The sequence below is a fragment of the Nematolebias whitei genome, chromosome 19, assembly GCF_014905685.2.
Source record: "Nematolebias whitei isolate Nwh7 chromosome 19, NemWhi1, whole genome shotgun sequence".
Lineage (NCBI taxonomy): Eukaryota > Metazoa > Chordata > Actinopteri > Cyprinodontiformes > Rivulidae > Nematolebias > Nematolebias whitei.
The window spans coordinates 37,988,870-38,000,514 of record NC_056516.1 but is presented as its reverse complement, the minus strand read 5'-3'; the positions used below and the strand labels follow the sequence as shown (position 1 = coordinate 38,000,514).

General features: G+C 41.3%; 1 protein-coding gene across 1 annotated transcript in view; it reads right to left on the bottom strand.

Annotated features, from left to right (window-relative positions):
* cica (capicua transcriptional repressor a) overlaps window positions 1-11,645 on the bottom strand; it is a 45,299-nt gene that overhangs the window by 12,888 nt on the left and 20,766 nt on the right. The window contains exons 5-11 of the mRNA XM_037693497.1: window positions 11,069-11,222; window positions 6,884-6,983; window positions 6,600-6,782; window positions 6,316-6,442; window positions 4,539-4,696; window positions 2,070-2,202; window positions 701-783 (exon numbers count right to left, since the gene is read on the bottom strand). Coding sequence (XP_037549425.1) covers window positions 701-783; window positions 2,070-2,202; window positions 4,539-4,696; window positions 6,316-6,442; window positions 6,600-6,782; window positions 6,884-6,983; window positions 11,069-11,222 — 938 coding nt within the window. The remainder of the gene's footprint in view (window positions 1-700; window positions 784-2,069; window positions 2,203-4,538; window positions 4,697-6,315; window positions 6,443-6,599; window positions 6,783-6,883; window positions 6,984-11,068; window positions 11,223-11,645) is intronic.

The window sequence follows — 11,645 nt, the reverse complement described above, 5'->3', positions numbered from 1 at the left end:
TGTAAAACTGTACCTCAAGGCTAAAAGTAGCAAAACAATAGCTAAAAGACACAATAGCCTTGAGATAAAAGTCACAATATGCTAGCTGAAAGCTAATGGTAACAAATGCCAGCTAAACAATGTGATAAAATACTAACTAAAAGCGAAAAGTATTAAAACTGTACTTTGAGACTAAAAGTAGCAAAACAATTGCTAAAAACAGCAAAAGGCCAGCTAAAAATGAAAAACAGCTAGCTAAAAGCTAAAAGTACAAAAAAGGTTGCTAAAAGCTAAATCTAGAAAAAAACAATAGCTTAGCAAAAGATTAGCTAAAGTTAACAAAAGACTAGTTAAGTGCTAAAATTAGTAGAACTATAAATTAGCAATAGGTTAGCATAAACGTAAAAGCAGCAAACAGCTGACTAAAAGTAGCATAAGAAGACAAGAGTCCGTAGATGAAGCAGTTTTCAAACAGAACGGTTTTTGAAGGAACTGAAGAGATCTTCATGGATTTATACCGTTAAATTTGTTGTAAAATACTTAGAAAAATATAAAAGTCTAAAAGTAAAGTCCTTATCCTGAACGAGCTGAACGTTTTGTTTTATGGAGTCTGCAGAAGAGTTGGACTGCACAAACGCACAGAGACGGTATTTTTTCTGTTTTCTACAGAACTTTTTCATCAAAAACCCGTTAATGGGAGTCGTGGTTAACGAGCACTAACCTGTCCATCCGGTTCGTCTTCGTCACTGTCGGTCACTCTCTCTTTACACTTGAGGTCGATGGAGCCTTCTGGGCACGAATCCTCTGAGGGTGAAACACGAGAGGTTTGTGTTTTAGTGACACATTATCGCTGCGGCAAAGTAAACACCAGCGTCATGACAGAAAGTGGGCCGCTCTTCACATGTCGGGACATTTCAGCGCAGAATAAATAAATCGTCTGGTCTTTTTAAAGTCTCGAAGTTTAAAAAGCCAAAGACGGAAAGGCAGCGTGTAAAACTTGGAGAACCTCCTTCAGCAGCAGAACGCTCTGAGGTTTTCTGTATCAGTCTCCCTCATGGCTGTAGAGAAATTGTGGCCCACTCTTCTTTCCATCATTGGTTTCTGCTCAGCTCTCTGAAGGTCCACCAGTGCTTCAGTCAGGTTGAGGTTCTGGACTCTGGAGCACTGCAGCATGTTGGTTCTGTTCTTTCTGACCTGTTCTGTAGTAGACCAGCTGCTGTGTTCTGGATCATGGTCCTGATGGACTCACACTGGGACTCCAGAATCCTTTGGTCTACAGGAGTTCATGGTCCACTCAGTGACTGACAGGAGCCCGAACCATCAGCCCTCCACCACCGTGTTGACAGCTGGAAGGAGCTGTTTGCTGCAGTGCATTCTGGGTAAACTTCTGTCCTCTAGTCTGGTTCTGGTCCAGAAGTCTTGTGATTCCTTCAGATGGACCTGTCCAAAGCTGAATCGAGCTGCCATGTTGTTTTTACAAAGAGGCCATGACCTTCGAACTTTGACCTGCTGACCTATAGAGTCTGAGATGGAGCTCACTGCACGGTCTGACCTTCAGGGTGAATATTTTCCACTTGTGAGTGATCGTTCTCTCTGTAGAACGATCAACTGCAAAAGACCTTTGACCCTCCTCAGATCGATGGGCAGCATCAGCTGTTTCTCTGAGGTCATTGCTGATGTCTTTCTGCCCTGGCATCGTGTCAACACACACCTGTATGTTCCAGAGCTGTGAAAACGCCTGTTGATGATCAGTTCATCAATACATTTTATCAGCTGTCAGCGTCTTTTGCCTCAACAGATTGTGATACTTTGAGTTCATCTGAGGGTTCAGTTCCTCATTTTTTATGTAACGATGAACTCCAAACACTAAAACCACATTTTACACCTGCGACTACCACAACGATGTGAACAGTTATTTTTGTTGTCAGGTTGTAACGCAGGCCGACGTTGTGGGTTAGAAAACGACAGCCCGGCTCTTCCAGCGCCGACGAGTCGCTCTGACTAAGAGGGCTGAGCTTCCCGTCCATCGCGAGAACTGAAACCATCACTTCGCAGTAATGAGGACGTCTCGGTTCTGAACCGCAGCTTACCCATGACATCATCGTCCCCTTCTTCCTCGCAGATGACCATCCGCTCCTCATCGCTGGTGGCATCCTCGCTGGCGACGCCGTGGAACAGCGGCTGAGGCGGCGGCCGGTTTCGAAACAAGCCCGTCCCGTTGTCCTGACGGAGCAGAGTGGACACTTGAAAACGTCTTCAGAACTTTTACAGATTAAATGTTGTTTTTGTGGATAAAGGTGTAAAAATAAAGAAGAACTCCACCAAAGCTGCAGTTTTAACCCACAAAGTCTCGGTTTGTAAAATTATATTAACATACAAAACTCAAACAAAAATCAAAGCTTTGTTCAATAAAACTTTGGGGATTTTGTAAACATTTAAAAATGATCAAACGTCTTAGTAAAAATTTAAGCTTTTTGTTTTTATCATTCTGGTATTTAAAGCCGCAACTAATGAACCAGAACTATATTCTAATTATCCCAGCGCCAGTTTTATTATTTTAGCCGATTTAAAATCAACTAAAATTGATCATTTTTAAAGGGAGCACAAATAATCAGAAAATAAATATAAAGTAGAATAAATAAGAATATTCAAGTCCAAAGCTGAAGAGTGGTTTAAATAGTCTTGAATTAACAAATGTTACTTTATACATTTCCAGCTCCCAAACTTTTTTAGATTAAATTTGTAGATTTTTCTGCGGTTTCTTCATTTTTACCGTCCAAGTCTAAACATTTCCTGTAAATGTAGATTATACTCGAGACAAATGGTTGGAATGACTCTTCCGGAGAAACGCTGCCTGTCAAAGTGATAAGTTTGTGTTTTTAAACACAATGTTTAAGACTTTATTTAAAACATGAGGCGTGTTGTATAAAACTTTGTTCCAACTGAGATTAAAATTAAAAAGGCAGCTTATCAGCTGGATTATCGTCTGACAGACTCAAGTTTCACACTTTAATTACACGTTTTAACATAACTGTGCGCCTGGAAGTACTCGGAGTGCTTTATTTTTATTTTTTGGATGGATTAAATTAATTTCCCCCTTAAACTTCTGCACTCAATACTCCGTAATAAGGAATGGGAAAAGGTTTGTTTATTAAAAACAACAACAACATGTTGAGCTCAATAATCCAGGTAGAAAAATCCAAAAAAGTTCAATCTGGTCCTCTGGACATTCAAAAAACTGCACTTTGTTGAAGCACCTCTGGCAGCCGTTAAAGCCTCGAGTCTTTTTGAGTTCAGTGCTACAGATTTGGCACGCCTGTTTTGGGTCTTTGTCAGGTTGATGGTTAGACTCCGTCCGGCCACTTTCAGAGCTCTCCAGAGATGTCCAATCTGGTTCACTTCAGGACATTCACTGACTCGTTCCGGAGCGACTCCTCTGAACACTCCGGAGCAGATCATCATAAGGAGGTGTCTGCAGTGCTGCCGTCTTTCATCCCTCAAACCTGACTAAAAAACAACATCCCCACAGCATGATGCTGCCATCACCGTGCTTCACTGTAGGGACGGTATCAGCCAGGTGGGGAGCGGTGGTGCCTGGTGTCCAGACATGACCCTCGGCATTCAGGACACAGAGCTCAATCTTTGCTTCACAAGAACATGAAGTTCTGCTTCTCCTGGTCTGAGAGTCCTTCAGGTGCCTTGAGGAGCTCATTGTGACCTTCAACGCTCCAGAAAAGTTTCTGGACTCGTCTCCAGATCTGTGCCTCGACACAAACCCGTCTCAGAGGTCTACAGAGAGCTCAGTGGACGTCGCAGCTTGATTTCTGCTCGGTCAACTGTGAGGCCTTTCATGGACAGGTGTGAGCTTCTCCAAATCATGTACAGTCATTGAACTCACCACAGGAGAACTCCGATCAAGGTGTAGAAGCATCTGAAAGTTCATCAAACTTCTTTCAGTTTGTCGTTATGGAGTAGAATGTGTAGAGATTTAAGGGAAACGATGAATTTAATCTACTCTGTAGAACTTCTTCTTCTAGTTTCTTATTTTTTTTAGGTCTCTATGGGAACGCTGATGATTTTATTTAACTGATCTTTTCAACATAAAACACCGTCAGTTTGCTTCAGATGGTAAAGAAACTTTATAATAAATAATCAACGACTGGTGGAAAAACTTTTGCGGTCCTCCTGAGACAGAGGAGCTCACACGCAGACAACCCCAACCCTCTGAAGCTGCACCCCCTCTTCCCTGCAGAGCCTCCTGGGTTATTTTTATTTTTTATTAAGTGCAGCAGCTTCAGCTCTCACACAAAGAACTGAGCGAGTCCATTTGATCTTTTCAATCAAACGCCTCGGAGGTGTGAAGGACATGAACACACAAACAGGCTGGCTGAAACGAACTGCTGCTTTTTGTTTACGGAGCGTTCCGTTGTTCGTGAACGTAACGCAGCGAGAGCATCAGAAACCTTGTTCTGATCAAATGAACGTTGTGCAGCGAACTCTTTTAACTTTTCTCTGGAGTCGTTTCTCTGCCTCGGAGACACGGATTAACGACCTCGTACCTTGTCCGGGTCCTGCTCCAGGGTGTGCACGGCGCTCTGAGAAAAGGCTCGGGGACGGGGGTGCTGGCCCCCCAGAGGCCCCCCTCGACGTGCCGAACCCCCCGGCCAGCCTGCGCCTCCTCCTTTCCCCTCCGTCACCTGAGACTCTGAAAGGGCATCTGGAGACGAGAAGAAAAGCTCAGATCAATAAAACCTCAAATCAATACGACTTTATTCCTTCAGAACGCTGAAACAGGTCAGTTTCACTTTTCTTTACATTAAAAAATGTTTGAATTTGTGATAAATCTAATTCAACCCATTTCATACAAGCCTTTTAAATTTACAAGTCAAATTAAAGCAATTTAAACCATCATAATGAAGTTGTAAATAAATTTGGGATTTTTTAAGCTAAAAAGGATTAAATTGAGCTAATTGATAATATTTTTGAATGACAAAGTTTTAAAACGTGACTCTGTTAAAACATATTAATCCTCAAATAAAATATTTGTTTCAACCTGTAAAAGGTTTTTAATAAATTACTTAAATTTCAATAATTGCGTTAATAAAGTATAAAAAGTATAGAAGCATCAATCTTTAAAAATACATTTCTAATTAAAAGTCAACTGTATAAAACTCTAAGGACAGTTAAAATTAATTTAAAGATACAATAAGATTTGTACTCATCACTATTAAAATATATTAATCAAAAAGTGATTTATATCAGTTTTCTCAGCATTTTACCTAAAATGCATGCACCTTTTAAATCTTAAAGTGGTTTTACACTGGGATGAAACTGATAAGGACGAGTTGGAGGCACAAAACTGCGAGAAAAATTAGCAAATTCACTTTAACAAAAACCGACAAACTTACCAATCTTTCTGCGACATCTGGGCCAAAACGTGCCAGAAATTTAGACATACGCGATGCCAAAAATAAAAATAAATAAAAATAAACAGGCTCCAGATTTACAGAAACTAAAAGAAGAGTTTTGAATCATCTGTGGTGACTTTATGATTGATCTGAGATTTGTTTTGCAAAACATAAACTGTCCAACTTTAACTATTTCAGGTTAGTTGTGAGAATAAAACCAGCGATGTATTTGAATATGTTTGATTCCACTTTTAAAGCTCTTTATCGGTCTATAAAATATTCCGGTGGTGTTTGATAATAGCGCCAGAAAGATGCAGTTTATACTTTTAAATGTGCAACACTCCCTGCACTCCCCCTCCTAACCACCAGGGGTCACTACACAGAAAATAAAACCACCACAGAGTGGAGGAATTTACAGGAAGTTCACTTTTCGCACACAAACCGAACTGTTTTGACCTGGTCGTGGCAGCACGGTGGCTCAGTGGTTAGCATTAATGCCTCGCCGTAAGAAGGTCCTGGGTTCGTTCCCCAGTTTGGACCTGGACCTCTTTCTGTGTAGAGCATGTTCTCCGTTTGTTTGGGTTTCCTCCCACAGTACAAAAACATGTATGTTGGGCTTTGTCAGGCCTCCCGTGAAAAAAAAAAAGATCTGTGACCTCTGTGGGATTTGCCTGGTTAATAAATAAATCAATCTTATTTTTGCACAGCCAGAATTAAATGTTAGTTTTTAAGGGCATTGCCATTTTTATGCCCTGTAATATAAACAAACGTTGCACCAAACCCAGCAGATGTTATAGATAAAATAAAAAGTAATTTCATAAAGCACAAAAAGCAGGATAAAACCCTGATGAGACCGGTGAAGGTCCGTCAGTCCAGACCGATCATGTGAAGTTTTCTTGTATTTCAGAGTGAATCGTCCCACGCACACCTATGCTCTCAGACATGCTCCTCTCCCTCAGCTCCTTCGGGGTTCCCCGGCCCTCGGACAGAGACTTTCTGCGGTCTTTGTTGCACCACTTCCAGTCAGGGTATGTTCTGAAGTGGGCCTCCTTCACCTGATGGAGGAAGAAAATGAGGTTTAACTTCCTGTTGGTGCCGTAACACAGACCTCAGTGCTTTGGAAAATGAACAACAAGCAGCTGAGTCTGGATCTTTGAAGCTGAAACTTCCCAGAACTTGAGGAAAATCCTTAAAAAGGGTGTTTTTGCTGACCTGGAAGGCCAGATCGTGGTACTGCTGCTTCTCGTTTTGGCCCAGAGCGTACCACCACTCCCCCAGGATCTTGCTGACGGTCCGGTTGTCCTGGTTGGGATGTCGCTGGTGAACCAGAGCCCGGTGGCGTTTGCTGAAGATCATGAATGCGTTCATGGGACGACGGATGTGGTCCTTCTCCCTCTGGGTGCACATCAGAAATGAGAACTGAGGACATTTAGCAACTCTTTGGTTCATTTACGAAACACCTTTCGTCTCGTTTAGCGATACGAGCGTCGGCTGACCTTCCTGTCCCCGTCCCTCGGCAGGGCGCTGAGAGACTGGGTGCGTCTCTTGATGGGTCCGGTGGACGGAGACGGCTCATTGGCCACACCGGGGGAAAACCTGCATCAACAAACAAAACAAAACGTCAAACTGAAAGTCCAGCATCTCCAAGGACACGAGGAAGAACCCTCAGTCCGAGACTTTCAGGAAAGAGAAGTGACCACATTTTCTGAAAGAATACAGTTCTGCTGTTTGTGACATTTAAACTTTATTTAAATGTCTTCCTCATAAAAAATACAGTAAAATCTCTTCAGTTCCTTCAGAAACATCATTTGAAATCAGCTTCAGCTTCTGGCTGCTTCTCTACTTTTGCTAATTTTAGCTGTTAGCTAGCCTTCACTTACTTCCAGCTCTGAACGTTATTGAAATCTTAGGCTGCAGCTGGTATTTGCTACTTTTAGCATGCTAGCATTCTGTTATTCTTCTACAGATTGTAACTCTTCTTTCACTACATTAGTTATAGCTAGCCTATTGGTACTAATATTTTTGGCTCACATTTAGCTGATTTTACCTATCTTTTGTTACTTTTAGCTTTTTCTTTGCCATCCTTTCTATACTGCTTGAACTGGTTTTGCTACTGATATTGTTTGGCTAGCTTTGAAACCAGCCACTAGGGAGCACAAGCCAGTCACGGTGCATCTCTAGAGCTGGTCCCAAGCCGGGTAAACGGTGAGGGTTGTGTCAGGAAGGACATCCACCATAAACACTTCTGTCAAAACTGGACAGATGATCTCAGCGCCTGAGAAGAAACATAAGGTTGAAGCAGCTCAGAGAGATAAGAGGGTGCAAGGCCATTTAGGCAGCTAAAGGAGAATTTTAAAATCTATTCTGTGACGTACAGGGAGCCAGTGAAGGGAGAACAAAACTGGTGAAATGTGCTCAAACCTACGAGTTCCTGTTAAGAGCCGAGCTGCAGCGTTTTGGACGAGCCGGAGACGTGACTGACCCCGACATAAAGCACGGTGAAAAGGGTCAACGTGTCAATCACGTCTCAAAACAAACAAAAACACTTTCCCAGTTTTGTTTCGAAGGCAAAAAAATCTGTTTATTAACTTAAAGTTATTAAATAGATTAGAGACAATGATGAGCAAAACAATATCAGTAGCAAAACCAGTTCAAGCAGTATAGAAAGGATGGCAAAGAAAAAGCTAAAAGTAAAAAAAAGATAGGTAAAATCAGCTAAATGTGAGCCAAAAAAACTGTTTTTAAATAAGAACGGTTGTAGTTTTAATATGAGAAAGGAAAAAACCTCATACGCCCCCAAATAATGAGGAGGAGCCGGAAACGAACCGATCTTCTGATCTGGACTGAAGTTAACTGAAGTTTCACATCTTTGCCACCAAAGTTGAGCTTAGCGTCTTTAAACAGCAGAAAGCATGAACACCCCTCCCACTGCGAAGCCCACGGGGGATCAGACCTGGTCCGGGGGCGATGGAGGCACCCAAAGCTGCAGATTAGGTTGGTTTTAAGTTTAAAGAGGCGGAGCAAACCTGGAGGACGAGCGGACCGAACGGAGAGAAATCTCTGACTCTCGTTCTTTTGTTGAGTCGGTGAAAGTTAAAACCACTGATCTGTGAAGACGCGGCTGTTTTACTGATAATAATTCACTTTTACTGTGAAATACAAACAAACACTGTGTTTGAGCTGCAGGTATGAGACAGCAGAGGTAGAAAAGGAGTCTGCTTTATATATTTTAGATGTTTATATCACCTCAAATTAATTTTGAAATGCCTTTTAAAGAGCTCAAATAACAAATTCTCTGATTTTGTGTTTTTTAAATTATTTTCTGTGTATTTAAATTAATACTTTTGTAAATAATATTGTTCATAAAATTCAAATGTTTGCACATTTAGTAATTATTTTGAAAGCTTGTTTATTTAGTTTAACATTTTTTCCTAAAGATCTATTTTTGGGGGCTCTTGGTTAAATTCCTGGGTGTGGCAGCGACGCAAACTCTCCTGCAGATAAATCATTGTTCAACTTTATTTTGTTTTATTTCCATCGTTATTCATTTCCATTGTGGCTACGGTTTGTATAATAATAATATTTAGAAAAGAAAAAAATCCAGATGAAGCTGGAGATAGATGATCAAATCTCCAGAAGTTAAGGACCCGTTTGCTGCTTGTGACAGGTCAAACTGAAAGTCTGAACTCGCTGTGAGGTTTCACGTTTCGTCTCAGACGTGTTGTTGATGACTTCTATTAAAAAAAATTCAGCAAAGAATAAAAACAAAAAGGTAGAAGCTGAAAGAGCTGCAGACAGACTCAACTTGTTGCTTCAGTTTATAAATGTATTTGTTTTAAAGACAGTTAGCTAAAACTAAGGTCAAACGTGTCGGCTCTGTTTTCAGTAACGGCGGTCGTTTCACAGAGAGGCAGGGAAACGGAGCAGGTGCAGCCGCGAGCGTTTTGTTTGGCGCCGGCGGCCTCGGAGAGCGCCGCTGACCCCGAGACATTCATAACGGCGCTCAGACCCAGACAGCCCGTCTGAGTCACGCTGAAAGAGAAATAACCCGGCTAGAAGCAGAGCCTGAGAGGAATCAACGAGTACAAACTACACAACTGCTGCCAGACAGACGCTACGGCTGACGGAGACGAGCCGCTTCCTTTCAGCTCTGCAGGCGAGGGCGGACTTCAGCCTTGAGTTTTAAAAGCTTCAAACTACACGAGAAGCTGCAGCTGATGACAGCTACTACCCACTTTGAGATGAGTCACGCAGAGAGGGAGCACATCATGTACGAGGCGTTCAGTCAGCCACTACACAGATCAGCAAATTAAAACCTTTACAGCGACTCAAATTTATCCTTAAATGCTGTAAGCAGAGGATAAAACTGAGCCTTTGGTCCTCTAGGTAAGAGCTAAAAGTAACAAAACTAACGTTTAACAGCAGCTGAAACCAGAAAACAGCAACTAAAAACTAAAACCAATAAAATCTGTAGCTAAATAATAAACTTTGTTAAACTATAGCTAAAGCTAAATCCATTAAAGCAATCATTAAAAGTTAAAATTAGCTCAACAGTAGCTAAAGGCTAAAAATAGCAAAACTACAGCTAAAGCTAAATCCATTAAAGCAATCATTAAAAGTTAAAATTAGCTCAACAGTAGCTAAAAGCTAAAAATCGCAAAAATATAGCTAAAGTTAAACCCAGTAAACAATCACCACAAGATAAAATTAGCCGGATAGTAGTTAAAGGATAAAATTAGCAAATCTATGGCTAAAGTTAAAGACAGCAAACAATAACCACAAGTTAAAATTAGCTGAATAGTAGCTAAAGGATAAAATTAGCAAACTATGGCTGAAGCTAAAGCCAGCAAGCAATCACCACAAGCTAAATTTAGCCGAATAGTAGCTAAAGGATAAAATTAGCCAACTGTGACTAAATGTTAGAGCCAACACTTCGTAAAAGGTAAAACAGCCAAAATGAAAATGCTGAAGTTAGCTCAATGTTACTTAAAAGCTCAGATTTGCTCAAAATAAAAATCCCAATTAATCCAAATCATTAAAATTAAGGATTTCTAAAAGTGTAAAATTTACAAAAAATTAAAGTCGTAGACTGCATTTCTTGAACGAGCTGAACGTTTTGATGCAAGAATGCTGAACATAAGCCGAACCCAAAAGCCAAACGAAAACAGAAGAATAAAAAATATATATATATTACTGATGGTGATAATAAATAAAAACAAACAAACAGCGAGTGTCCCTTCAAAATAAGGTTTTACTTCCATGTTTACCAGTTGGAGGTCGTAGACCTTTTCCATTCTTAAGTTCCAGACTTTTCCATTCTTAAGCTTGAAGTGAAGTTCAATGAAAAGGCCGAGCTGGCGCTCTGAGCAGTCGGGGAGGAATAACTACGGGAGTTGCGACACTTCCTGTGTGGTAACCAGCTCTAATGGATCCCAGAGTGGGTTTGTAAACAGCAGACGGATATAAATCACTGCACTTCTAAACAAGGGCTCTGCAGATCAGCAGCTTGTCTGACAGGAGGAACGCCACCATTTCTCAACGCTGCACGCTCAGAGCGGCTCGCCTCCTGAATTTAAATTAAACCCAGAGTTTCTTCGGCTGATCTCGTTAGCAGCAGGTTAGCGCTGCAGTGCCTGAATGAGGTTAATTTGAGCGAGTCAAAAAACTTGTCGTCAACTCACGGGTCGTCCGTGTCGCTCTCCGTCTCGCTGTCTGCCCCGCCCCTTTCTGCAGGAGGATTGTCATTGGTCGAGGGCGGGCGGGAAGGCGAGCTCCTGTCCAGGCCCGGAGGGTTAGTCCGCCCGTCGCTGACCAGCGCCACGCCACAGCGAGGCTCTGAAAAATAAAGTCATTTCAAGTCAAAAGCTAGCTCGATATGTGGAGATAATTTAAATTCTGGAGGCAGTTTCTGCTCCAGAACAAGAATCAGTCGACCAAAACACTTGAACAGAAAGGAGGTAAGAAAGGTGACATCACTGCAAACTTTATAACAAATACCACATCAAATGGTCTTCAACGTCAGGACACTTCAGCTGATTTTTGTTTTTACTTTTTTTATTTACCTTTTGTCTCCTTGAAATGAAAATAAAACTCTTCAACTGCACGAAACAACTGCTCTTTGAAATATTTTTAGTAAGCTGATGTTTTTCTGTTGTTTTACTTTTTAACTTGTGCTTTGCTGATTTTAGCTTTTAGCTGCTCTTGTTTGGTCCTTTTTTTAGGTACTGTTTTTCTAGTTTTGGTTTTAGCCAGTGTTTT